Here is a 27,924-nt window from a genome sequence, read left to right on the forward strand (position 1 = left end):
GAATATTGCAATAGTCCAGTTTATTCCAGGGCAAAGGCTTAAGGCCAAGACAATGAGCAAGAATCTCGCAAGAACAACTCTCTGCCCTTCAGGTGATGACAGCATTGAAAGGTATTTCTGTGAGATGCACAGAAAGGTCTGGTGCCAAAGCACGATAATGCACAGGAAAAAAAAAAAAAAAATCAAAACAAGCTTCCTAATGCAAGTGAACAGAGCAGCTATCACTGTAATTTTACATGCACCAAAGCTATGAGCTTTAAGTGCTATGAGTAGTAAGGAAGGAGTGTATGCAAAATGCAGGATGAAGTGATCATATTAACTGAGAGCTCCACTTTACAAGCCTCTCACATATGGGGGTTTTTGGTAAAAGTTTCCCTGTGCTCAGTACATTGGATGAAGTCTGCTCAGCAATGAATGCAAAAAGTGCCACAGAACAATGACAGCTGCAGGTGCAAAGAAAGAAATGCTAGAAGCATGATAATGCTTCAACATTTATTTTCCCCAAGACACAGAAAGAATTACAACATTTCTAAAACCCACAAAGCTTTAGAATACTTTACAATACAGAAATGCTGTGCTTCCTGCTTAGACTAACCAGTAGGGAGGTCTTTCATTCAGTCCTTTATGTCAGTAGGTGCATAAAGCTGTTTCATTTATTTCAGGTGCATAAGGAGTGACAGGAGAAATGTATTGTAGAATCACTCCAGTTTGGTTCAAGCCCAGGAAAATCTTCTGAGAGGGATGCTGTGCTGTTGACCAGAAGTCACATTCAAGAGGTATTGCTCACACCACGTACAGATGTCTGCAGTCAGCCAGTTTGCCATGGTCCTTGTGTAACAGCACAGGGGCTGTGTCAGGCCACGAGGCTCCAAAACAACAGGTACACTGGAGGGGCAGAGAAAAACAAAAGCAGGAAAGCTGACCCAGGTTTCTGTTAGAGGGCATGGTGCTCTTCCATCCTTCTCCCAGGCTGCTAAGTGATTTAGCCAAATCCATAGGTTCAGAAGAGCCATCAGCACCACTTAGAAAAGCTAAAAAGCACCAGAACAGCTGACAGCTTCTCTCTATGGACAGTGTATCAGCCAAAGGGCTAATGGATATCTGTGTCTGGTCCAAGGTTATGGCTGCATCCTTATGCAGCAGGATTTATTTTTGCCATCCTGCATTATGACAGTCATGCAGTCTTAGGCCTCTTCTGCAGCACTTGCATTACAACACAGACCAAACCACTGCCTGCCCCATGCAGTTAACTTCAGTAATGAATACTCCTGATTTTTGGCATCTGAAGTATCAGCCTTAGAACCAGAAACAATTGTGTCTGTATTAAAGAATGGTTTCACAAGAAGAAAAAGAAGGTACCAGTTTGCCCAATAGAAGATTTAACTGCTTTGGAAAGAAGAAAACATAAATGTTCTCAGTCCTGTATATTACAGTTATATGCATGTTGTCTTTATCATCCAGAACTGCCAAGAACTCTTTTTGGAATAATTAATTTTCAGGGGACAAAAAGGAAAGGGTCTGTATATACATGGAGGGGCTGAGAAACCATTTGTGGCATCACTGTTCAGTCAGTTACACCTGAGCTACAATTAGAGTATTTCATGTCTAGGTAGAAAGGGGCTACTTCTGGGTTGTAGTGACATACCTTCAGCTGTGGGGGATAGAACATGATGGGGTCTGGAAATTCTCATACTATGAAGCTATTGCAAGGAACCTTTTATGTGTGGGCATAAAACACTTATAGACACTTCTAAATCCATGTAACAAACCTGATAGTTAAAACAGAAAATGCATTTCAGAGCACCTACACTTCCTCCCTTTGGGTCATCTAAAATAAACAACACTTCCAGAGAACTGTGGACTAGTTAGACCAGTGGCTAAAACCAGCCATTCAACAGAGCATTCTGCTGACCAGCCCAATATTACATACTGCTGTCTGCATGTTTGTAGTTTTGCATAAGTAAATGGTGACATCTTTCAAGGTAAAAATAGAACAACCCTGTCCCAGCTTACCCAAAATACTGCTGCTGCTCTATTTCATGTAGCAACTTGGAGCTCTTCTGTTCCTGAGTAGCTGGATCCTGCTCTCCAGACAGTCTCAAAAATTTTAGGAATTGAAGTGGGAGATGTACACATGTTCTGAAGGGCATGGACATCTAGAATCACAACACAAGTCACCTGAGTTCCCAGGGAAACACATCCTCCTTCTTATCAGGACAATTTGCATGCCATGCAATTGATTTATTGGAGCACTTAAAAGGTAGACATTAATGCAGTGAACTTTCTGACTCATGTATAAACAGAGCCCAGTGTAATCCAAACCACTTTACACAGGATGAAAGAAAGAAGAACTAGAGTTGTTTTAGCTGAATATGACAACAGATATCTGTGTCACCCTGGTTACTTTTACATGTCATACTATTCCCTCTTCTATTTTCTTAGAAACAAGCTGGAAGGTAGATTTGAGATATCAGTGGGATGAAGGAAAGCTTCTTATGACTAGGTGAGGAAGAGGGAAAGCAGAAAATGTAAAAATCCCATACACTGTTGTAAAGACTAGACTTGCCTTAATGCAGCAGTCACAGCAGACAACCCTGAAAGACAAAAGTCTCCAGCATTATCATTTGAGTACAGCTCAGCAGCTACCAATATTGCAGCTACAAAGTAGCTAATTCCAAAGTAATTCTGAATCCATTCTTGTGGCAGAACCAATCGATGGCAAAGTGAAGCAGCTGAGAACTCCACTATTCAGTTTGCCAGCTTTCCTATTTCTGGTAGTTTAAATCATTTGAAATGTATCAACATTCATAGCTTCAAGGCTTTATCTGCAAATGCTCATTACACTTCACCCAGCACTACCACCAGACAGTTGCTCAATTTCCAGGGGTTGTTTACTTGCTGTTTATAATCAATTCAGTGCTTCACAACTGCTTCAAATAGATTTAAGTGAGCCTTAATGAGCCTGAAGTTCCTCTATCACTCTCCCATGAACAGAAAGCCTCTGACAAATAAGTGGATACAAGTAGGCTCAACTCCTTTCCCAGTCACAAGGTCTGGAGTTCTCTTTTTCAGTCCTTAATAGAAGATTCTGGTGTAGACCCTGTCTCAGAACCTCTTCAAGCCCTGGGCTGAAGTTAGAGCAAACCTTTAGAGCAAAACACAGAATGTGATCTCAGAGAAACTAATTTCATACTGGCACAGGAAATTTGGCTATTGCTGAGTTAACACTAAGAGTTAAAACTGAGATACTACTTCAGAGACAAGATTTTCCACATCCTCCCCAGCTGTAGACACTTTAGCCTGGCTTCTGCAGTAAGGCAAAGCTGAAGGGCTTAGCAACCTGGTCCTATCCAGTAGTACAGCCAGTGAATACTGAGAATTCTCAGCACTGTTCTTTCACTTTTTTCTCCCTCCTCATTCAGTCCTTTTGTACCAGCTCACCTGCTGCAGAGGTAACATTGGTAAGGCCACTTAAGAAACATCTGCTTATGGCAACTGAAACAGATCTGTGGAAAAGAAAGTTATTTGTGAATGCAAATGAGAAACATCTTTGTACCAACACTATCCACCGCCTGCCAAAAAGCAAGCATGTAAAAAAACCTTCTAAAGGCTTTAGATTCATATACAATAACAGAGGTCAAGTAAAGGATAGCAAAGACACAGGAATTAAAAGCTAAAAAGGTAAAAAAATTCTCACTTGTAGGCCAGTGTTTTTATAATGCAGAGGTTTGGGGCAGCTGCCAGACAACTGGAGTTTAAAAAAAGGCTCTTGAGCAAACAATAGCTGTATTGTGCAAGAGTATAGCAGTAGCTAGTTAAGAGAGAAGGAAGAAGAGAGACATTCTTTGAGGTAGACTGCAGCAATCCCAAAGAGATTAAATCAGGGCAAATTTGAATTCAATCCTGAAGCAAAAAATGAGTCATAAGGAAGCTGATGAGTCGCTTGAACTTTATAAAAAAGAGCACATTCATACACAGCTGGCAGTCAGAAGTGATATTATCTTGAGAAGTAGAACTTGAGAAAGCTAAAAAAACAGCAGTGGGTAAGAAAGCCATTTTAGAATAGTCATAGAGCAGGCAAGTTAAAGCAGGGTCAGTAAGGTGAGAAGAAAACAAGGATTCAGTCTCAGGAGCATCAGATAGCTTGTGGAAGTAGCATGGCTCTGCTAGTAGAACCTTTGACTCTGTCCATACTGCTAAATAAATGAGGGCAAAAAAGTGACCCAAAAGCCAAGAAACACAGACTTCCTCACATCTGTGCTGCAAAGGGCCTGTACTCAGGACATCTGCTCTGGAGGAGTGGTTGCCACACTCCCTCTAAAGGAGACTCAGGGATAAGGCAGAAGTTGATAAATGTGAACAACCAACAGTCCTAAGCTATACAGCTCCTTCCCTGTCCCCCTCATTTCCCCCACCTTCATGTCCACTTGGCAAGGTGGTTTGAGTCAGCACAACTCTGGTGTAGGAGACTGAGTCAAGTGCCTTTGTTTCACTGTTTAGGAATACCAAATTGCAGTTATTTACTTTGGGATTTCGGAGCTGATCAACAGTCATGGCAGTCAGCTCTCCTTGCATGGAAATCAGACAAGAAGCAACAAGCAAAGGCCGGGCTAGGCTACTTTCTAGGCAATTTACCCAGCTTAAGCTAGATTAGAAGCCATCACTGCAGAAATACTAAAAAATTTTTCCAGCCCAAGGCCAAACTCAGATCAGCTGTTATGAACAGGATAAGCTGAGGCAGAGGGTGCCTCTGCAGTTCAGCACAGAGGGCCATGAAACCAGCCAGCTTTTGAAAAGGCAAGGGCAGCACCAAGAGAAGGAGGAGAAACATACCTTTGCTCTTGGCAAGACACTATCACTACCTTCTTGGAAGAGGCCTTGCCCTTCGAGCACCATCATTGCATATCTGGCTCCAATCAGCTCAGCAATGGTTGGTGATGGCCACTTGGTAGGAAAGGGACAGTCCTATTGAATGACAGAAGTTAAACATCAGATGAAGCTGAAGAAAGCAGCTATTTGGGGAGTTCATCTCAAAACTGAGTCCCAAAGGATCAGGAGAATTTTTGTCCAAAACCCTGTTTTCTTTGTAATAGGCAGTATTAGGTGACTCTGACAGTACCAGCAGAGAAACTACTACAGGCAGGTTGCTACAGTTTTCAAGCAGATTCCAGAACACATGCCGCCCTGGCCTCTCCTGGATACAAAATTGCTTTCCACAGAACAACACTCTCTTGCCCTTCTCTTTCCCAAGACCTATTGGCCCCATACAAATGGAAGCTGTAGGCTCGTGGTCAGCCAGGAGACAGCTGTGCTTTAATCCCCAACACACCTGCATCCCTCACCACACTGCTAAACAAAGAGGCATCAGAGAGGTCAGTTAGAGACTTGCCAAGGTGGGGCAAGGAGGGATGCAGAAGGAAAGAAAGAGACAAGGGCACAACACACCTTGTCAGGGCAGAACAGGGTGAGGCCATAATTCAGAGGGTTGCATGGGAGCACATAGACTCCAGTATTTCTCCCACAACCATTATTCAGAGCCTGATAACTTCATTTCTACATATATTATACATTTAAAAATCACTAATGCTGTGCTATCCACATTTTGTTAACTACTTATTGCCCCTTACTGCAGCTTAAAAGATACTTGTGAGCATATCAGAATCTAGAGAAAAGGAATGGACATGAAGAAACCAGGATAGTTCCATTCTCAATTACAGTTTGCTTGAGGAAGACTTGGTGGACACTTTCAAGTAATGTCATGGTACTTCCCTCTTCTTGTATGAGAAACAACTTTATTTCACGTCATTAAAAGGGGGAAGCCACCACAAGAACACTACAGCATCCAGTCTTCTCTTGAGTGGTCTCCAAGGAGAGAAGAGCATACCAACTTCAGATGGGTATACCATGTGTTCCAAGACAAAAAACACAGAGCATGCTTACTGCTTTCATGAGGATCAAGGTGCAAGTCATTACCAGATATATCAGACCAGGGTTGCTTGCTGACATGTTGGACTTACAAACTCCTTGCTTTGAAGGCCTCTCTCTAAAGATTTGGACCTTCCTCTGGAAGGAGGCAGCTGCCATTGGCTAGTGCTCAGGAAACACTTAGGCTTAATGTCTCCTGGCAGGGGTGCACTCATGGGAGGAGTGCAATTTGCAGCAAGACCTGGGTAGGAAGAGAAAGTTTTAGGGTGCAGAAAACCCACTATCAGTTTCTAAGTATTCACCCTGAGGGCTGGACACTCAAAAGCAGAACACTGCCTTCTGAAGGTAGCAAGGCTTACATCTCTCCCCCTCCAACCCATCTGCTCAGATCACATAAAAAGCAGAGGTTACAGTAATTATGCTTGTCAGTAGTAACTGATGAGGCTTCATTAGCACCATTTAGTTTAATAAAATGAAGTGCTGCACTTTCTACTTGAATATTCAAACCACTCATTTAGTTTTTACTGAAAATTCCAAGTCAGGCCTTTGGGGACATGCAATCATTGTTTTGAAGCTGCAGGAGCTACACAAGCTTCAGACAACTGCAGAGAAATTATCTTCTAAGGGCACCTCCCCAGACTCTTTATTTAGTATTGGAACTTGTCCTGCAAAGTATCTTCAGGTGATTAATGAAGTATACATTGAGCCCAGCCAAAAGGTTTGGGAGCCCATCAGGCCACTGGCTGTACTCTGTCACCTGGTTTAGCTGTGCAGCCAGAAGTGCACTGACCTGTGCTGATACTCCTGGATACTCCTGATGGCCTGGTGGAGGAAAGGCAGGTGCTGGCAGGCAGCTTGGGAATGGTTTCCTGTAGACCAGAGGACAGGATCTTCATAATCTGCATGTAAGAGACACCAAGGCCACTTCATCAGAAGTACTGCTGCCTAATAAAACCCAGGATACCCATGACTGATCAGAAATATTCAACTCTGTCAGAAGTGGAGGAAAGTGAAAAATCAGTGGGGTACATTTAGAAACTTTGTTTCTTCTCAGAATGTAAAGTTAATTCCCCTGCACTCCACAGCTAGGAAATTCCAACTAAGCTAGTGAAGTTTCCAATTCACCTGTTCTCTCTCTTGCCCAGCTCCAGTAGTGGATACTAGTACTAAAGTGGCATCTGTTCAGGAACCAACTTGGTATAATCATCCCCACACAACCCATGGAATACATCGGAACCATTTTCTTGGCTCCAGCTCACACACAGCAACATTGGAGAACAGTTCAAGAGACCGTGACTAATCCAACTCATTAATTCAACTCAAACTCAATGCTTTATCTCACCAGCATTGTTTCTACCTTGTCTAGAAAAGCAAAAAAAACCCCTCAAATTTTATTATATTAGTCTCTATATGAAAGTCCTTTTAGTTCAGCAGTACTATGTCAACCACAATGCTGAACATTCCTCCAAGTAGCTCAGACTGGGCAAGTAAAGCTAAGATTTTCTGCTTTTATAATTCCTATCTGTTTTCCTCAGTTAGGCAACTGCATTTCATGCAGAAATATTTACAGAAAACAGATTCCTGTTTGTATGCCAGAGCATCTATGCTAGACATGATGTGTTAGGGCTTAAGTTCTGTTCCACAGAATTTCAGAATATGCTCAGACTGAATCCCAGAACCAAGCAGTCAAGCTTTTCATGACAGATCCAGGAGTTAAAGAACCAAAAGACTTTGTATTATGGTTTACTGAAGAACAGTGCTCCCAAAATAACTCCACAGACAAACAAGTGGGAATTTACCCATCAAGTTCCTTCCTCAAAATACATCATTAAGTTTTCTTTCTATGAGCTCACATACCACATGAAATCAAAATACATCAGTACATCTAGCATCAAATGCCTCACTGTGAGGTAAGAGTAGGAATATTCTGGTCCACATTGGCCAGACCCCCATGCTATTATAATTTCTGCAGGATCTAGTTTTAAGAGACCAGAGCAGACTTCAGTTCTGTAGAATTCTGTAGAATATCCTGAGTTGGGACCCACAAGGATTACCAAAGTTCAACACCTGCCCCTGCACAGGACCACCCCAAAAGTCACACCATGTGCCTGAGAGCATTGTCCAAATGCCTCTTGAATTCTGTAGGCTTGGTGCTGTGACCACTTTGCTGGGAAGACAGTTCCAGTGCCCAACCACCCTGCAGGTGAAAAACCTTTTCCTAATAACTAACTTAAACCTCCCCTGACTCAGCTTCAGGCCATTCCCTTGGATGCTGTCACTGGTCAGAGAGAAGAGATCAGTACCTATAGGCTGCAGTCATGCCACAAACAGAAGTGTTTGAGAATGAAATGAGCTTCTGTAGAGGAAAGTACTTCAGTGAACCCAGTAGTACCAAATTTGTTCACTTCTGAGACAAGATTTCCTACACCAGGATTTGTTCCTGCCCTTCCAGGCGGGCTATGTATATGCTTGCAGCTCTAATTCCTGAAGTAGGCATCTCTCTATAGTCCTTCCACTAAAGCCTTACCTGAGCTCCTGCTCCCAGCTGCTGCGTTTTAGTGTTGGCAATTTCAAACTCAGTACTGGCATCTTGGAGATGTAAGAAATTATCACTTGGAGAGTTCGAGGCAGTATTTGATGCCACAAACATTTCTGCAGCGAGAGGGAGAACAAAAAACCCATACCCACAGACAAAATGAGATAGATCTGGGACAAGAAAATGACAAATTTGGAACGCATTGGAATTTAAGCTTTAGCTAGGCTTTGTCTGGTAGCTACATAATCTTTTATTCTTAGGTGATCGTCTAAGTCCTGTAATCTCACTTAGTGGACAGAGAAATGTGGACATCCATAAAAAAAAAAAGGCAAGTTGAAATACCTTTTGAGTCTTAATAAGCCACAAACAGATTTTTTAGAAATAACTATTCTCATGCCATACCACCTCTATCACACAACATTTGTATTTCTCACCACCTGTCACATTACAAATGCTATTGACAAGATAAGTGGGATTTAATTTCCAAGGCCATCTATTATTTTTAGCCAATGCTGACTTTGCTTGCTTGCTTGCTAGGTCACTCTATAGCAGGTACCTTTGTGCCTGCTCCTCTTTTCCTGTGCTTCTGCTGCTGCTGCCCAAGGCTTCGGTGGTTGTTTTACTTCTGCCATGAGCTGTTCATGCCACCTGGGCTCCTGTGGCACACACTGTTTCAGCTTCACCTTCAACATCTGCAGGCAAAGCATAGCACCACAAAGAGCCATTGGACAGAGCAAGGAGACCAGTGGTGACAGAACAACTGCATCAGCAATGGCCCCATTTTACAAGTGCTTGTCACCCAAGAGGGCACTGGGCCCTGAACACGAGACAGCCTTCAGCACTATGCATAGTGGAATACTTTAGTGACTCTCAATTTTGAAATCAAGAACTCCAGGAGCTTTCAAGAACTTCTCCAGAACTTTCAAGACCAAAAAAATGTTGCAAATTAAAGAAGCAGTGGAGGAACTAGGAAGATTGATCATCTTTCTTCTACAAAAAATGTCAGCTCTCGTTTTTCTAGTACCATGTTTGGCAGGAGGGTCAATTCAAAAGTTAAGTATGATTAAGATAACCCCCTCCCAAATACAAACCAGTAGCTGAAGTATTAGCTTTATATTGCTTCAAAATGTCTTGTTACCTCCAGAATTACCTTGTTTTGCTATGATCAGATGCAGCACCAGGTCACCTACCAGCTCTTGATGAGGCTTGAGAGAAGCTACATCAGTTTTGGGGGTCCTTGGGTGCTTTTGCTTGATGGTCACCTGAAGGAGCAGAAGTGATGCTTAAGAAATAGCTCTTTCTCTACTCCTTATACACTGCAATTCAGTGGCACAGTGAATGATACAGGTCAGGATTTGGGAACAGGGGAGATGGGGAAGGCACTAAAAAACAAAACAAGCCCAAAACAAACAAAAATCCCCCCAAAACAACAAAAAACCCACCTTAAAAAAACAAACAAAACCATAAACACCAAATAAATACAAAACAAACAAACAACCCCTCAAAACAAAACAAGGAGTTGGGAAGTGTGGAATAATGATGTTTCCTCATATGGGGTTTTGGTAGGGAAAGATTTGCCCACGGCAAACCAGAGGCAATCAGAAGTACTGCACAGCCCTTAGAGGCTTGTGCAAAGAGCACAAAGCCTTCTACCCACAACTGCTCTGAGAAGCAGCTAGAAAACATTGCACTCAGATATTAATGTCAGGAGTGATCCCAACAAGCATCATGGTCACGTCATATTCATCAGTAAAAGCTCAGCTCCAGGGAGGAGAGCAATTGAACGGGTTAACAAGACTGTAACAGGAACTGTAGCAGCAGGCAGCTGTATGCCTAAGCCAGAGTCCCAGAGACTGGCTTACAGCCCGACATAAACTAGGAACAATAGCAAGACAGAATTGCAGGGCAGATATTCATGTGAAGCATCAAGCCCTGTGCTTGCTACACAGGGGAGAACTAACAAAAAAGTCAATTGCACATGCATGTCTTTAGCTGCCTTGTCCACTAATTCGTATTTTGAGGCTATGCCATTTTCTTTCACTTGTGTGTACAACTTCAGAACACGTGGGAGTGCAGGTAGAACAACACTACAGCTCCCCACAGTAGCTTTGCTTTCATTCATTTGCAAATTAGACCACTGTTTGCTAGAGAAGCTTTAAAATAGCTTTGCAGATGGGGAAATCCTCGTTTAAGAGCCTTCACAAAGACCTGAGCAGTAGCACTCTGCTTTCTTTCAGCATTTCTGACTACTACTCTTCAAACATATTTGTGCTTCTCGTGGACCAAAGAAAAACTTACTAAAAAGAAAAAAAGGGAAAGAAAAATAGAAGAAAATCAAGAAAATCAAGACCCAGATCATCCTGCCACCTTGAGTTACGTTTGTGTACTGCACAGTGCATTGATACATAGTACATTGCAAGGAATACAAGCTAGTTATGATGCACTCTCTCCTTACCAATACTATTTATTTACATGTCCATCAAGATACCATTTGCAAACACATGACATAGCATTACCTGGAGGCTGGAGCCACAATCAAGCCAAGCAAGAGCTGGGATTTTATAGAGGTACATGGTTTAGCTGAAGCTTTTAAACCTGCTACACTCTAGCAGCACCCACAAAGAGGAAAAAAAGCTGATGTCTAGTGCAGTATGCAAAGATTTCACTTTTTGTAATACCGCTCTTTATTACAAGAAGAGTTGTGTCTCATCTTCTGCCAAGATGTCTGTTTGCAAAGCACGCCAATGCCACAAGGCCTTGTGCCAACGTTTTAGATCTGCTCATCATTCCCAGCTCAAGCTGCAGCAAGCAAAGAGTATCACAAGCCTTTAGAGACATCCCAGACGTTTTTGTATCTGGTCATCTTCACTAACCAAGTGGTGAAGGTGGAAGTCTCTGCTCCTCCCTGTGAGGGGCTCAACATTTTTTACCCTGACTAAATTCCTGCAGTAGCTGAGTGCACTGCCCAGAGGCCTCTGCCTTAGGCTGAGCCGAGAACTGTCTCAGAAGTGCATCTACCCTTGCATACACAGCACAGCATCTGGGAAGGCAAAGCAACAAGTAAAAGACTCCAGGTGCAGCTCAGCTAAAGGAGCCTGGAAAGACACAAGTGTCCAAGGTAGAAAACACAAGGCACCAAGAGTGTGCTCCATGAAACTGTTGTGTGCAGGGCAGAATAACTGCTGCAAGGAAGTGAGTGGTTGACCCTGGAGGGAGAAGAGGTTTACTGTTCCGATTCATGAAACTGGGGCTACTCCTGACTTAAAAAGTTACTGAAAATTAAGTACTTGGGTAGACAAACAGAGTGATCTAATGTTGAACTGCAGCTAAAAGGGAGCCCAGACACTTCTGGACTTCGATGTACCTTTGGAGAAGAGGTCTCAACACATACTGCTCAGAAATGAAGTAGAGCAGATGTTTCCAAAGCAGACTCCAGTCACTCACCTTCCGCAGGGTGTACCTCTTGTGCTGAATGTCATCCAAAAGCAGCTCATAGGGAGAGCAAATACGTTCCTTTGGAGACATGCAGCGCCGTGGTCGCTCAGCGGCCTTGCGCAGCCTCACACCAGCCTGCAGCTCACAGATGACACTGGGCAACAGGGATACCTTGGAGAAACCAGCAAGGGCCAAGTCAGTAGCTGGCTAGAACTCACAGAGCAGCATCCCCTCCCTCCATGTAACAGGGCACACTTAGCAGCTGAAGTCATTCAGAAATACAGAACTGTGTCCTTTATATGCCCTTCTACTCACTTCCAGATCAGGGTGCAGTACCAAAGCAGAGAATTGCTTTTATTTGCAGAAGTTAATTTACAATAAGGAAACGCGTAGCTGGCTCACTAGGCTCATTCCCAAAATTTGTCATTAACTTTATGGATGTACTTCAGCAAAATACAGCTTTTGCTGCCAGATAAATAAATAGACCCTTTTTCTTTCTGCAAGTGCTCCAAGTGCCAGAGTGTTTTCATATTACTGGTTCCTAGGAAACACTGGGAATGAAATCCCAAATCTTACCATTAAAATCTTCCAAATTTTCAGAAAACTAAGGGTTGAAGTGTACAGAAAAAAAAGAGGAAGACAAGTAGGCAAGGGATCTCATACTTAACAGCAGCATAGGTTAGCAGTCTCAGCCTAGAGACACAAGCTAAAAACTCTGACATCTGCTCATCCTGTTTCTGTACTACTATCTGAGGATGTTCAGGCATGCAGTACAACCCAACAAAAGCTAAAGACAGGAAAAAAAAGTAATCAGCTCAATAGCATGCTTAGACAACATTGTAATGGAAGTGCTAAATCAATAGCTTATCTGGATCCCAGTGGCAAATTGAGTAAGAACAAGCCATTGTATTATAAACAGTGAAAGGGAAGCAAAACATTTTAGAAAACTGCCTCAGAACAAGGTATCTGACTTAGACTTCTCTCTGTTTTCTACTTACAGCATGAAGCATCTTCTCTCTACTTATCCCTTCAGATATCTTGGTATAATTACAGAAGAGTCTTATGCAAGCTCTGACTGATGGCTGCCCTCAAGAAGACAGATATTTTTGTGGGATTGTTTTAGGCTGGATTTGGTAAACGTACCTCAACTCCAGAAACCTAGAACTCTCAAAGTATGACCAAACACTTGCCATATCTCCTAGGCTACATTTAATACTGTGTGGGAGAACATACAAAAGTGTCTGGGCAAACTCATCAGTACTAGAGACTTTCAAAATAGCTTACCCCAAGACATTTGCACTTTATAGAGTTGTATTTCACAGGGTGACTGAACTTGACTGAGAGACATGACCTGACTTAAGAGAGACTTCTGTACTGTAATACTGCCACATTAGTCTGGGGACAAGAATTGCCTTCAGCTGACCATTTCAGAGCAACTTACACACCCAAAACATTTTTCAGATGTTTGTGACATTATTATCACTCATGTTTCTATTTCCCTACTGACTGGATCACTGCAATTACTCTATTTTTGCCATCTGTTGTATTGTCAAAAATCACCTAAACTTTCCACAACCTATGAAGTACAACATAAAATGCTACAACACTATAAACCCATTACCTTGAGTTCAAACAGGTGAGTGCTAAGACAGCTGTGTTTCTAACAGGTCTCACTGCTTAGATTTCAAGGTGAACATCAACTTGGGACACGTAAGCTCTGCTGAAACTGTACAACACTGCACGCTGTCAGGCTGTGGTCTGCATTTCAGAAAATCTGTGTTATATCAGTCAGCATGAAAAAGTGTGGCTCATCGAGCACATTACCTGCTTAGCACCATTCAAGACACCAGCTCTAACCTGTGGGACCCCAGAGAAGCTGGCATCCTGGTTATTTAAAACTTAAGAGACTGTCAGAGCAATGCAATCAGCTGGTACTTAGGGACTTGGTAACTAGAGGCAGAGGATTCACAACAGACATCCAGCTTTTGGAATTCATGCCTCCTGAAGGAGCAGAGGCCAAATACACTGGCCTTCAGGCCACATGGCAAAGCCCATGTATTTATTCATGTATTCCCTGCAGAAAAGAGCTACAGCAGTTGATGAGTTTGTGGTTTGAGATAGCTTGCCAGTTTATTTTAATAGATCACAAAATTGAGAATATGCCCAAACACACATTTCACAAACATTTTCATACAAATAGTTTGAGCACGCTTCAAAGCAAGTGCTATTTAGACAAAGGGGGCGAATCCACAAGTCTCTCGGGGCTTGCCGTTTGTCTCCACAGACTCCAGACTACAGAGCATTTGTTTATGCTGGGCAGAGCTCCAACCTGAAGAGCTATTTGTTTCTGATTGAGCCCCGACTGTGCAGGGCCTTGAAAAAAAGCACAGTAAGTTGCCTTCCCTGCCCCAAACACACAGTCCAACATCTAAGGAAGCACAGAAGGCAAGGACGAGAAAAGCAGTGCACAGAAGGTAGGAGTGACATCTCCTCACCCTCTTTCACTCCTTTATTTGAGCTGCTGGAGCTGCACAACCACAAAGATGGACAGTGCTACTGGCCTTCAGTACCTGCCAGACCTGACCAACAGAGATCCCATATAAGAAGAGTGAACTAGTCCACCCCAGGACTATCAACAACAGAAGAGTTTTCTGGGGGTTTTCAGTCCAGCTATGAGAAAGGAGCAGATTGCTTTTGGCAGGTGTCAGTTCCTGCCAAGAGCTAGAATTTGGGGCTCATTTGTGGGAAGAAACAGCCTGCATAACTACTTGTGGGCATTTACTCTAAAGACTGCCTCCAATTTAATTTTTAGAAGTGGTTTAAGTTGTACCACAAAGACAATCTTTGGGTAAAATAAAAGCCCACATGAGGATGACATATGAAATAGCTTAACTTCAAGTTCACACCCCAGCTTGTTTTGCAAACAAGTCTTTAAATACTCAGGCTCCTGAACAACCTAAGTAGTTCAATTTGTGTTCATGCTCTATCTTTCATAGAAGAATCAATGGAAAGCCTCAGAGAGCCAACGCTGACCAAAAAACCCCGCTTCCCATCATGAAGAAAATAAATCTCTTACACCATGGGTTTTCTTCTTTTGAATGGGATTTTCCACCCAATCTTCCACATCCATTTTTCTCAGTCTCTGAGAAAGGCAAGCATATGAGGTCATCACTCTACACTCTTCAGTGATTTCCTGTCTAGTCAGCATAAATTACTAATGTTTCTGAAAAGCCAAGAAGCTACAAACACTTAAACTTCCAAATACTACAATAAATAAAAATGGTTCAGAGACAGCAGCCTATTCACATTGTGAAAACAGAACTTCATCCAGGTGCTCCATTTCTAGTGCAATGAGAAGGTTACTTTAGGACTTGGTGAGTGTGTGAAGTTACAGGGAATAGCAGCTAATGGGTAATCCTAAACGTACTTCTTTGGAGGTCTGGATGATGGTCACAAGCTTCTGCAGTTCCATATAGTCAGTAAACAGATTCTTACAGGTCATTTCATAATGGCTGGTAACCTCAGAAAGCGTGGACAAGTGCTCCTCACAGGCCTGAAAGAAGTGCAGCTATTTAAAAAAGATCTTAAAGTTTAAAAAAAAAAAAGAACATGGTAGGATGGAATAAAGCAAGATTCTGTTTCCTCAGTTCATGTTTAAAAATCATCTTCTTCACTGTCTCTTTATATTTTTTTTCTATTGCAGATACAGATGAACAAAGAAGGAAGATAGTCAATCTTTTATGTACAATAATGGAAGTAGCTGTGTAATTTGTTTATCTTGTTTTCCATAAGGTGTGCTTCGAAACAAGCACCTGAAAGAGGAAGCCTCCACTACAAAGAACAACCTACAGTGGATGGAGTCACTTGCCCTGTTCTTTTTCCCTGTCCTGATCAGACAGGGGATGGGAAGTTTCTCATACCTTTAAATTATGGCTGAGAGAAAAATATCTGTTTGAGTTGAGACATTCAGATCCCAGCCTTTGCAGAAGATGAATACTATGGAAAGGGAGTTTTTCAATATCCATAGTGTTCTAGGTATTGAATTTGGAGACTGTATAGAAGGACTTTGCAGATACAGCTGTGGGAGAGCCGTACTCAAGTCTTCCTTCTTAATTATTTTCCATGGGCACTTACAAACACCTTAAATAGTTTTGCCTTTTCTCTCTGATGGGAAGGCCAATGTTCCCTCTCTGTCCTCCAACAGCCCACCCAGCTTTTTCCCAGAAACGGTCTTGCCTCTTGGCCAACAGCACTGTTCCATCAACTCCTCTAAAGCTGCTATATTTACTAAGGGGGAAGAAGGAAACCTTGATAACATCCTGCAGGGTGACTGGTGGTCCTGTTGCCCTGTCATCCAGGTTCAACATGAGGCACAGCAGTTTCTCCAAAGGATCGCTCAGTTCTCGCTCCATTTGGCTGTCGATTCCCCAGTCCAGGGCTTCATAGATCACCCCTCCCAAGTACTCCAACAGCTGCAGACAGAGACCAAGGAAGCAATATAGTATGAAGCGCTGTGGAGAACATCACAGCTCTTATTTTTCAGCCACGTGTACATACTCCTCTGCTCCTGAGGACTGAACACATCTCTCAGGATGAGAAATACCTCCATTTAAGCTGGTTTAAAGTTCTTAAATGGCCTTAACTGGCACCCCTAAGACATATGCCATTAGGACAACAAGACTGTGGCCTATTCCACAGTAGACAGCATCTGTGCACATTGTTTCCCAGTCCCACTGTCTTACTTGAGTTCAGTCCAAGCATTTTGTTTCCTTTTCCAGGTTGCAGGGAAGTCACTCTCACAGGCCACAGCAAATTCAAGCACCTTGATAGTTTCCCAAGACATCTGCATCTCCTGAGCAGTCCTTCTACTACAATAGGATTGTATCTGCACACACATTGAAGGTTAATACACAGGCTTACCTTGTCCTCAGACTGCTGAATGCTGCCAAAATCTGAAAGGGAAAAACAAGGATCAGGAGAGAAAGGCAGCTGTACAGGCATTGATAAACAGCTTTTAGAACCCTTTTCAAGAGAGGGGAACAGGACACATTGTTTGTAATAAGGTAACTAACTCCTCTGACAAAAGTCAGTCCTACCTGGGGAAAGTAGGCCTGTATTTGAGGAGTCCCAGAAAACACCATGGGAGACTGATGTTATTGTGAGCATTAGCCCAAAGTAATAGATACTGCATTTTATTGTTTGCTAATTGATACCCAACCTCCAGGGGAGTCACAGGATCTTTACCTTTATTCTTTACTACCCACTCTTAGTCCCTGAAGAGTTAGCCTAGCACTGACCTCTGCTGCAGCCCAACCCAACCCTACATAACACAGTTATTATCACTTGCTGGGCTACACATAGTGACCAAAAACAAGGGAAAGTACCAATCAAAAATCTGCTATGAGAGTTACCATAACAAAGGAACCATACACTGGAAGATGAACAGAGCAGTACATATAGCAAAGCCTCAGACTATTTATTTCAAATAACATAAGTGATAGAAGGCTTTGATCACAGCTATTCCCTAGAACCAAATGACTCAATAGAGCACTATTAGACAATTTAGCAGGTCATGCATCTGTATTATCACTGATCCGCAGTCTTCTGAAATGAAGTACAGGCAGGAGAATAGCTTCATGACAACATACACAGAAAAGAGAGGGGGGAAAGCAAAACAAAAAAAGCAAAGGAAAAGAAATTTCCCTTGGCATCTGCAGGTATCTATGCTCTTACCAGACTTGTGGTAGACCTGGAAGGAAGCAGTACCATCAGCATGGATAAAGATGCTCTCAGAACCCTTTACAAACACAGAACGGAGTGGTAGGCTGTGAGCCAACTGCTCTATTTTTCTGCAACACTGAAAGCAGATAGCCCAGGCTTGCTCCTCACTTAAAGGATGCTCAAAACACCTCAGAAGCTCAGCTACAGAGACCTTTGCAATCCTCTGCTCACACCCTGGAGGCTCCATTTTTCCTTTCACCTCTAACCTCCACTTTTAGCCTAGGGAGCTTAAAACTTCCTTTCCCCGGCTGGGCAAGCCTTCACAGCAGCTTTTTATTGGTTCTAGCTCTTGATTTGCTCATATCTCTCTTCCCTACAGGTGCAACCATTAATGTCAACTTTTGCTCTGTCTTTTTAAAGGCACATGACTTTATCTGTACTTGTACAAGACTTCTTAAAAGAACATAATAAATGTACAACAAAATGGAATCAAGAGAAGGTAAGTGTACAAAAATTGTGCTCAATTTAACTCCACTGTTTCTCACAAATATATTAATTGCACCAATGTTTGCAAGTAGAGAAGAGTACATTAAACTTCAGGCAAGGAGGGAAAGAGGCAGGAAATGTACTTGGGGGAGGAGAACTCAGAACACTACAAAAATCATTTTGATAGGAAACTATTCCAACAGCACTAATAAATTACAGAGCAATTAACTCCATGGGACACTGCGGTGGCCCCCTCCCATAGCAAAATGCAACAGTAGGGACTGTGAGCATGGAGCGATCAGGATGGCCCTGGGGTATGGGCAGCAAGGCCCATCCTTGCCCAGAATGCCAATATCCCAGAATCACAGGATCAGTTGGGTGGGAAAAGGTCTCTGAGATCATTGAGTCCAACCTGTGACTGAACACCTGTGTCAGCTACACCCTGGCACTGAGTGCCACGTCTGCTCTTTCCTTAAACACCCCCCCAAGGACGGTGACTCCATCACCTCCCTGGGCAGTCTGTTTCAATGTCTGATCACCCTTACTGTGAATAAATTCTTTATAACGTCCAACCTGAACCTTCCCCAGTGCATCTTAAGACTATATCCTGTAGTCTGGATATGAATTAGTCCTGGTGTGAAACCGATCAAGCAGCTTTTTCAGCACGTTGAGGCTTGTGCGTGACACGGCAGGGCTCAGCTGCAGGGCTGGGGACTGGGGTCACCCCCAGGACCACGCCTGCACCGCCTCACTGCCGCTGCTGCGCTGGCTCCCAACGACCACAGCTCCCGAGGCACACAGTGGAGAATTGCGAGGTTTAGAAAGTGTGAGTAACACTCATGATTTATAGTTATTTCCCTTCTCGCTTATAGCATTTGGGAATGTAGTGCACCAGCGCCCGGCCCTGGGCTATAACGCACCCCCGCAGGGTGACTTGGTCCGGCCCGCGACTCTCCCCTCCGGCCCGCCCGGATGGTGCCGCCCACGCTGGGACTCGCCGCGCGCAGCGGGAAGATGGCGGCGCCTAGGGCGGCGTGGGACGGGCGGGACGAGCCTTGGAACCGGCTGGACGTGCCCTGGCCCGCGAACAGCACCACGGTGCCGCTGGCGGCCCAGCACCCCGCAGGTCCCGGCGCGGTGTCGAGGGGTTGGGGGTGTTTGAAGCCGCTCCCGGGTGTTTGCGGTGGGTGGTCGGTCGGTGGGAGCCGGAGCAGTGGCCGGAGCGGCGGCGGGCGCTGGTGCCGGTGGCCGGCGCTGAGGCGCTGTCCGGGTCTCGCCCGCAGTAAGGTTACTGTCGGCGCTGCGGCGGCGCTGCGACATCGCCGGGAAGCGGCTGTCGGGGCCGGGCCTGGCCGCCGAGGGACGCGTCCTGCGCGCCGTGCTCTACGTGTACCACAGCCGGCTGCTCCGGCACCGGCCCTACCTGGCCCTGCAGCAGGTGAGCACCAACCCCGCCTGGCCGGCAGAGACCCGGCAGCTGGGTACTCCCAGCCCCCAGTCTCCACTCCCCGAAAAGCCTTTCGAGTAGCATTTAGCCCCCGGAGCATCGTGCAAAAAAAGTTTGTGAGTAGGTGCATTTTTGTTTTCTCATGGTTGAGCCCAGTGGGTTTATTGGCCCTGTGCAGCAATTGCAACTTCAGTTTTCCTGCCCTGGTCTCCGATACTCACGCTGAGACCTGAAATAGGTATTATTCCATACCTTTGCATACATGAATAATACAGGGACGTCATTCTCAAATAATTGCAACGATAAGAGGGAGGAATAATAATCTTATCCTACTTATTAGATATTTTCTGTTTTAAGATGAAAAGTGAACACCTTGCCAGTTTTCCAGGGAAGGGATTGTCAGCATTTTCAAATAACTGTTTTGAAATGGAGCAGGAATGGCACTTATCTTCCTTATTTGTTTATGTGTTTTCCTTCTTGACATCCAGTAGTAAGGGCCCTTGTATGCACCAGGGAAATCATGCAGCACCAATTAAACATGGCCTACTCCAGTCCTTCACTTAATTCTATTTTTAGAATGCAGAGTGATGAAGGGATGTTTTTCATCATTGTGCAGATACAGAAATGTCCCAGAACATCCCATCACACAGAGCTCCAGTGTGGGCTGTTAAACTGATGATATAATGACAGTTTAATGTAGTGACAGTTCTTAGACCAGTCTCTCAAAATACCAGTCAAAGGAGTTTTCTTTTCTCCTAGGTAGAGCAATGTTTGAAGCGCCTATGGAAAATGAATCTGGTGGGCTGCCTGGAAACTCTGGTAGGACTAATTCCCAAGTAAGTGTCATGATCCCATATCTTGTACTGTCCATTAACTCAGTCTGCAGAGCTAAAGGAAGAGGATGCTAGATTGTAACCAACTCTTCATCCTTGTATCACCACAGGAAAAATGGATCCAAAGCCCAGGCAGAGTGCTTGGTTCCCAGCCAGCCTATTCTGGAAACTGTGGCTTTGAAGGTATTGGGAGGCTGCAAGCTCATACTACGTCTACTGGATTGTTGCTGTAAAGCTTTTCTGTATCCTTTTTTCACCACAAAAACATTATCTTAGAGTTCACCAGTAGCACCTCATGAGACCAAAACGAGGATTTGTGTAGGCCCTGTATTGCTGATGGACTCAACTGTGCAATTCATAGGTGCAACTTGAAATTTCTTTGCTAGCCAGAAACCTTCATTTCAAGTTATTATGTGGAAACCTCAGGCTGTTTGGCTAGCAGCTGTTTTGGCCTTGAGCCAGAACAGTATCCAAACAAAGTTTGGATACTCATCTCCCAGATTATTCCAGGATATTGCCTTGTGAATTGCCTCTAGTTGGTGTGTTCAGCAACTCTCGTTACATGCTGTTTATTTTTTTTACCTTAACTGCTATAATCTTCAGCTTGTCTGTTAAACACCTCTGCTCGAAGGAATTCATTCTCCTGAATACTGTGGCTTTGGGGCTCCTGAGCCGGCTCTGGTTTGTGGTTCAAAAGTCTGTCTTGTTTGTCTCTGTCCGTTTGATGTGCCTGTCAGGGAGAAGGGCTTGTAATTAGGCCTTGCTGCTAAGAAAGCTTTATTCAGTTGGGAGTAGGAGAAGGGAGGTCCCTCCATGCCTTTGGACTTGATTTTAGAACCTGCAGAGTTATACAAGTGGAGAGAGACTTCTTACACGCTCTTATGGAAGGCTTTATTCTTGGATCTTAGCAAACTATATGTACCTCTAATGAAATCACAGTGTTAGTGTCAGTCTGCCACAAGCACCTGGTACTCTGTGCAGCAAGGAGTAAGTCCTGCCTCATGCTGAAATGGGAAGGCTGGGTTAAACATGTTCTATTATACTACTGAGTTTTCTAGGGAAATCGGTCTGGTTTCTCTCAGTCTGGGAGAATAACTGCTGTCTGTAGTTGAAGGAGTAACAACATTGTTAGAACAACTTTCTGTGACACAAGATATCTTCTAACTCAAGGAAACGTAGAGCAGGCAATTGTATGGCATCAGGCCTGAGTTGGTGCAGGGTGCTTTTGTGGGAAGACCTCATGGCACCTCGGATGTGACCCAACAACCTGATGGGTACCAAGTGTGGCACTCAGCAAAACTCTATGGAAGTGGAGGGGCTCCTGATCAGGAATTTTCAAGTCACTTTTGCATTCTGATCTGGAATAGTTCCTTAAAGCTCAGACTTAAGGAAAGCAGGGTGATAGAGTGTAAAAAGGTAAATTTGTACTGAGGGGAAACAGGGAAAGGACCACTCAGCTGAAGGTAGTTGTTCAGTGAGCATTATGTTTTGCTAGAGGAGACTCCATTCCTTTTTGTCCTCTGTCTACAGGATCCAGTACAGGTGTTTATTGCAGACCCTCATGTCCTTGTACAGTGCCTTGTCCACAATGCTTCATCTGGTATCTGAAACCCAGAAGACCCCTTATATCAAGGGGTTTACCTTCCCTTCTGATGTTGGTGACTTCCTTGGAGTTAATGTATCTTCTGAAGCAAAGAAGCAAAAGGCTAAAATGCTTACAGCAAAAAAATCTACCAGCTGGATGACAAAGTTCTTCCCAGCAATGCCAGAGGCAGTATCAAAGGTTGGGAAAAAGAGAAAATCTGAGACGTGTACAAGTGCTGTGAAAAACCGTAGCATCCTGTGCCCCATGGACATTGGAGAGACAGTTGTGGTGCCCACAGCCAGGAGAGGTAAAGCCTTGTGCCAGTGTTACGGTTTCTGACATCTCAGAGACTGACTGCAACTTCTGTCACACGGGGCCAAGCACTTCTACTACCTACAGTGTGGTTCTTGTACAAACTCCTTGTCCTTGGAAGAGAGTGCTGCATGTGCCCTTGCCCCTTTATAAAGCTGTGGATAATGTCAGTATCATGATTTTTAGGAGGTGTTTCTTTTAATCAGGAAACAGCCTTGAGAGAAGCAGGTAATGAATGCAGTATACAGGTCCTGTAAATAGTTATTTGTACTTTTCTGCTTTTGCATAGCTGAGAAGCTATGGGCACTGTCTGTAGCCCATACAAGAGCAGGTAAGGCTGTAGGAACAGGATGCAAGTGTCCTGTGTTTGCTGGTTCTGAACTGTGCCCAAATCTTCCTCTGCAGTCAGGGCTATGGCCAGTGACTGCAGCCATCCATGTGTTTGTGTGAAGCTTTTATCCATTAAGTTCTCCTTTGCAGCCATCTGTAAACCTCTGCGTGCTTTTTGTTCCTTGCCAGCTGCAATGCAAAACTAGTGTAGTTCCCTTGAGTTTGCCTGGAAATGTTGAGTACAGGTGTGAGCCTGCTGAGAGTTCTGTGGTGTCTCTGTGCAAAGAAATAAAACTATCTCAGTGTTGTAATGGGAACTCTTTTCTCTCTCTGTAGGGAAGCACCCAGGGTTTGATGTGAAGAGCCTGCTTAGGCCATCCAGACATCCCACACAAGAGGTTTGTATGGTATTGTTTTACATGTTAGGTTGGTGGTTTGGGTTTTTTGTACACAATAGTTGGGGGTTTTTTTTGTATTGTAAAGACTAACACTTGAAACACAATATCCCTGATTGAAAATGTCCCCTTTTCCTGCCTTATTTTTGCTTGTCTTGCAACTCAGGTTAGTGTGGAAGCTTTGCACAGAAAATCAATCACTACTTATTTCTGTTTGGGAATTTGGGCATTTGTTGGTTTGTCAAGTGAAATGACCAGAGACCAAGTCAGCAGTAGACAGAAATACAAATTCTAAATATCTGCCTCTTCTTTTTGTATTCCACAAAACAAGACTGCTCTTCCCTTTTCTCCTTAGAAAATAAGGAATATTCTCACTACATTCTGTGTTCTGCTCTCTTCCAGCAGAAAGGATCAGACACATCATCTTTTTAAAACACTCTTTCTGTTACTGTTTGTTTCAGGGTCTAAGCATTGCATCAACACCTCTTCAAGCAAAGTCATCACCACTTTTGTCTCAGATAGTAAAATCAGAGCACACTGGATCTCTTGTACAGATGGTCCAAACAGCTGCATCATTTGGGGAGCTGTCAGAGGCACTCAGAAAAGCTATTCTGTGGTGCAAAACCAACAAATTCAAATCAGAAGCTTATTTTCTGCGTAACAAGTTGTTGAAAAGCAACCGGCTACACCATGTGGAGGCTCAAGGATGCAGGTAGTTTTGCATGGGTGTGGGATTTCTGAGTCTAACATTTGTATTTTAGTATTATGTATTTTGCTATAGTATAGTGAAACACAGTGGTCTAAGCCATTATTTTAAAACTCAGGATCACTAGTTTAGATTACTGGCTGCTCTGACCATGGGCATTCTGTTTAGTTTCAGTCACTTATGATTTAAAAAGGCTTTAAAAGGCTATCAAATGTACAGTACTTAGGAGGGAGGATGAAAATGCAACCTAAATCATCTGCATGTTTTATGTTAACAAATGTATGAGGCAAGAGTTGTGTCTATTCAGACTGCTTTGGCTACTATTGTACAAGGTGCTGTTCTGTTTCTATGGTATAAGGAAAATTATAGAGATGGGTAATAATGAAATCTCTCCAAACTCCAAATGAAGTAACACTTTAGTAGCTGATAAAGTTCTATTTTGTAAACTTTGCTCCCTTTAAGCTTGAAGAAAAAGCTGCGCTGTGTCAAAACATCTGTCTGTAAATACCTCCTGTACGGGTCACAACACACGCACTGGCCAAGGCAGCACCTCCAGGCACGCTTCTGCCGAAGGAGGATCAGATCATCGGCACTCTTGAAGACAGCTCCAAAGACTGGTGGGCAAAAGCCTCCTGAGCTTTTTGGGGTCTGTGAGAAGAGTGCATCACTCATCCTCCCAGCTTACCAAGATGGGTCTCCGAGTCAGGAAGAACATTCCAGCACTGACACAGGACATGTCAGACTAAGCACAACAGGGACCCCTAAGCGGCTGCTGCTGGAAGGAAGCCCTGGCCTTGTGTGGAAAGAAGCTGCTGAGAACACAGATATTGATTCTATTTTTGCAGCAATAGGCGTCTGATCCTGGATTTGAAGGAGGAAAGGGGTCGAGTTATTCTAGTTTTTTGTTGTTTGGTTTGGTTTTTTTTTTTTTGTTTGTTTGTTTGTTTGTTTGTTTTTTAAGTAAACCCCTCTGAACCCTAATGGTGTCTCAGTAACTCACATTGTGAATTCTGTTAAGAAAGTAACAACTATTTTATTATGTTTTTTAAACCAGCTTTTTTTTAATGGCTGATTTTTATATTTTAAGGGTATTCCAAATAACTGAATAGTCACCTTCCTTTTACCTACCCTTGTCCAGGAACAGTGACTTTGTTACCCTTACTCAGTGTTCCCTCTCTATTGCCTGACCACATGTTAAGTGCTGCTGTCAAATCCACAGTGCAAACAGTTCCCATCCATGGCATAAAGGCTGCAGCTGATCACTCACTGCTGCTTTGGACAAAAGACTTGCCAAAACCTTTCCAAGCCTTACACTCTTCCTTCTGTGCTGCTTGTAGAGGGGACAGCCTTGATGTGCAGTATTATTGCTGTTTCAGCATTTGTTATGCTTGTTCTGAAATGAGGAGTTAACTGAACTTACCTCCCCATTGCTGTTCCAGAAGTAGGGAAAAGCACAGCTGTGGTCTCTATTACCTGCCTTGTATGAACTGATCAATGTACATTTAGTTATGAAATGTGGGCACAAACTTATGTTTTATTCAAAATGCATACACAGAGCAAAGAGCACAACTTTGTTAGTAGTTTGGGCTTAAGGTCTTTATACAGATAACCAAGATCCATTTTCAAGGTTTTCTGTCAGAGGAACAACCAGTGACAACTGAAACAATTTTAGAGAATCAGGAATCATCAGCCCTTGAGCCATCTGATGCAACACAGGCCTACTTGAAACAGATTCCTGCCATTGCAGGAATTTTTAGAGGTCTTCTTCTCATTTCCTCAAATGGTATAAAAATACCTAAGTATACCACATACAATCAGGTAATGTTTCAGCTGCTTAAATATTTCTCAGAAAAGGCTGGGAGTGAGGGCAGGCATCCCAGCAGTGACCTCCATCCTAAAAAACCCTTCCAAACAACATGCATGATCTTCCTTCTTAGTGGGCAGCAAGTGCCCAAAAAATGCCCCAGTGCAGCTTGTGCACAGATTCAAGACCCATAGTTTGCTTCATCAAAGGCCTTTCTGGCTCGTTTCAGTTCTTCATTCATAGTTAGGAGGTCTTTAACTCTGGCAAACTTCCGGGGGTCCTTGCGTATTAGAAAGACAATGTCCTCAACCTGCACCCGACCCTGCCGCCCGATGGACATGGCCTTGTGTGTCTGTTAGAGGGGAAAAAAAAGTCAGCAGTATTCCTTTGCCATGGTGCTTTTTTAAGGTCTCAATTCCACTTTAGTTCCTGTCATTTTACAATAAAAAAGTAAGCAATTGCAGGTTCTGGACACCATCATGCTACTCACAAGAGAACTTCCCAGTAAACCATGGACTTATTCTGCTGTGGCTTATACCCTGAACATAACCACTACATATACATCACTTAATGGTATCAAAATGAAGGCCAGATTACACATAGGATACCCAGCCTGCAGAATGGCTGAAGATTAGGCATGATTTGGAAGCAGTGTGAGGTAACTGTATCAGAGGACAGTGTAGGGCATTTTGATAAGCATAGGAAAGACCAGCATTTCAATAGAAAGGGGAATGTTTGGATACTTAGAAATGGTATCCAAGTCAGGAAGAGAAATGGCCTCAGGCCCAAGAACGCATTCCTTTTGTATGGCAGAGCTAAGTTCCCATCCATGTACAGACACTGGGCAAACACAAAAAAGTTGACAGACTTTTAAATCTGAGCCAAATTTTCTGTCAGCTGAACATACAGTGATACCACAGTGAACCTCAAAGTCAGGTGGGTATTTCCCCTCCTAAAATAGTAATCTAATTGCTACTTAAAGACTTCAGTGTTCTAAATCCACATGGAGTAAGGTGCATAAATTTTGCTTTAATCTTGGGAAAACAAAATCCAAGTTTATGTTTCTCCTACTAATGCCATGAGTTTGGGGCCTGGGATAATGCAGTATTTCAGTCAGAGGCATTAACTTTCAAAAAGCTAAAGTTCTGGTGAGGATGTTTTGACCATGCCATCTAGAGCTGACTTACCATTTCAGTGATAAACTCTATTACCAGGTCCTCAAGAATGTCCACTGATTCTGTGTAAGGGTTCTGGTCATCCCCGAATCCATACATCATGCACCTTACTGCACAAAGAAACATTCAGCATGAGGCTTTCATCCATTTAGTGCTGCATGCATCTAGTTAGACCTCACCAGCCTGCACGTTCCTGCACCAGGATGGCCCTCTCATCTGTCAGGCAAGACAAATCTTGAGGAAACATACAGGAAATAAGAACAAACAGAAGCCAACAAAAGCCCTCCTGTAGGGACAGGAATTGTATATACAGAAGAGCATGTCTGAGGACAGGCTCTCTGAATATTCACTTAGGCTGCAAAGCACTGCATAGTGACAGCGCAGCTAACTTTGGGCACAGCTAGGTCCAGAGCATGCACTAGCAATATTTTTGAGGGGGGTCTACATGGCAGATTTCTGCAATTGCAGCCAAGGCACATTATGAAAGCCGCTGTTTTGTTAAGGAGAAGTGAGTTTTAGGACCCCAAAGCTGTCAGCTCGGGGTTTCAGCTGAGTGACCAGGCCCGACTTACGCTCTTTGGAGAACAGCCGCTTCCTCCTGCCCTGCCCGCCGTCCAGGCCCCCGCCGGCGTCCTCCGCGTCCTCTTCGAACTACGGGCACAGCGGCGGGGAGGCCGCGGTCAGCTCCCGTCTGGCCCCGGCCCCTTCCCGTCGCTCCCCCGACCGCGGCTGGGCTGTGGATCCCCGGGAAGGGCAGCCCCTCCACCACTCACCGGCACATCCTCCTCCTCATCCGCCATGGCTGCCCGCCGGCCCGGAACAACTTCGGCGGCCCGGCCCCGCCCCGCGGCCCCGCCGAGCCGCGCCGGGCGGCACGGGCGGAGTGGGCGGTGCTGCGGGGCCTGCCTGGGCGGAGGGCAGCGCCGTGGAGCTGCGGCGTAGCTCTGGTAGCCGTCCCAAACCTGGATATGACATTCATTATTGGATTGCCAGATCGGGATAGCGTGGTTTGAAAGTGAGCTCGGGGGGTGTCTGTTAATCCCTCTGCTCGAAAGAGGGTCAGCCACGAGGACAGAAAGGGTGACTTTTCACAGTCGGTTTGTTCGATTGGCAGGGGCTTTTCCTTCCCTTCAGCGAGGCACACTTGCCCATGTTCACAAAATCATAGAATGTAAAAGAGCTGGGATAAAGGCCCTTAATGACCATCTAATCCCAACCCTCTTGCCGTTGACAC

At 44.0% G+C, this 27,924-nt stretch overlaps 3 protein-coding genes across 4 annotated transcripts; 1 reads left to right on the forward strand and 2 right to left on the reverse strand.

The window, feature by feature from the left end:
- Positions 1-21,640, reverse strand: LOC139592933 (protein spire homolog 1-like). Of its 2 annotated transcripts, XM_071433353.1 has the most exons (16): positions 20,966-21,640; positions 16,817-16,848; positions 16,204-16,368; positions 15,324-15,449; positions 14,973-15,038; positions 11,906-12,067; positions 9,652-9,723; positions 9,018-9,153; positions 8,453-8,577; positions 6,716-6,824; positions 6,018-6,166; positions 4,834-4,965; positions 3,442-3,506; positions 2,567-2,594; positions 2,014-2,156; positions 1-885 (listed from the first exon to the last, which is right to left on the reverse strand). In XM_071433353.1, exons 3-16 carry the CDS (start codon positions 16,306-16,308, stop codon positions 714-716), a joined length of 1,590 nt encoding a protein of 529 aa, XP_071289454.1. In that variant the 5' UTR covers positions 16,309-16,368; positions 16,817-16,848; positions 20,966-21,640; the 3' UTR covers positions 1-713. The 2 variants fall into 2 exon arrangements, with proteins under 2 accessions (XP_071289454.1, XP_071289453.1); XM_071433352.1 differs by lacking the exon at positions 20,966-21,640 and having other exon boundaries at positions 6,716-6,794; positions 16,817-16,897.
- NEPRO (nucleolus and neural progenitor protein) lies at positions 19,071-25,978 on the forward strand. The gene is made up of 9 exons (XM_071433354.1): positions 19,071-19,229; positions 19,387-19,541; positions 20,310-20,386; positions 20,494-20,625; positions 20,987-21,064; positions 21,914-22,275; positions 22,947-23,008; positions 23,467-23,717; positions 24,174-25,978. Exons 1-9 carry the CDS (start codon positions 19,076-19,078, stop codon positions 24,568-24,570), a joined length of 1,668 nt encoding a protein of 555 aa, XP_071289455.1. The 5' UTR covers positions 19,071-19,075; the 3' UTR covers positions 24,571-25,978.
- TAF13 (TATA-box binding protein associated factor 13) lies at positions 25,226-27,615 on the reverse strand. The gene is made up of 4 exons (XM_071433355.1): positions 27,464-27,615; positions 27,263-27,341; positions 26,703-26,800; positions 25,226-25,867 (listed from the first exon to the last, which is right to left on the reverse strand). The coding sequence occupies exons 1-4, from the start codon at positions 27,488-27,490 to the stop codon at positions 25,697-25,699; spliced, it is 375 nt and encodes a 124-aa protein (XP_071289456.1). The 5' UTR covers positions 27,491-27,615; the 3' UTR covers positions 25,226-25,696.
- Positions 27,616-27,924: the final 309 nt, after the last annotated feature.

Source organism: Agelaius tricolor, unplaced genomic scaffold (assembly GCF_023055355.1).
Source record: "Agelaius tricolor isolate 1412-34295 unplaced genomic scaffold, bAgeTri1.0.p SCAF_9, whole genome shotgun sequence".
Taxonomy (NCBI): domain Eukaryota; kingdom Metazoa; phylum Chordata; class Aves; order Passeriformes; family Icteridae; genus Agelaius; species Agelaius tricolor.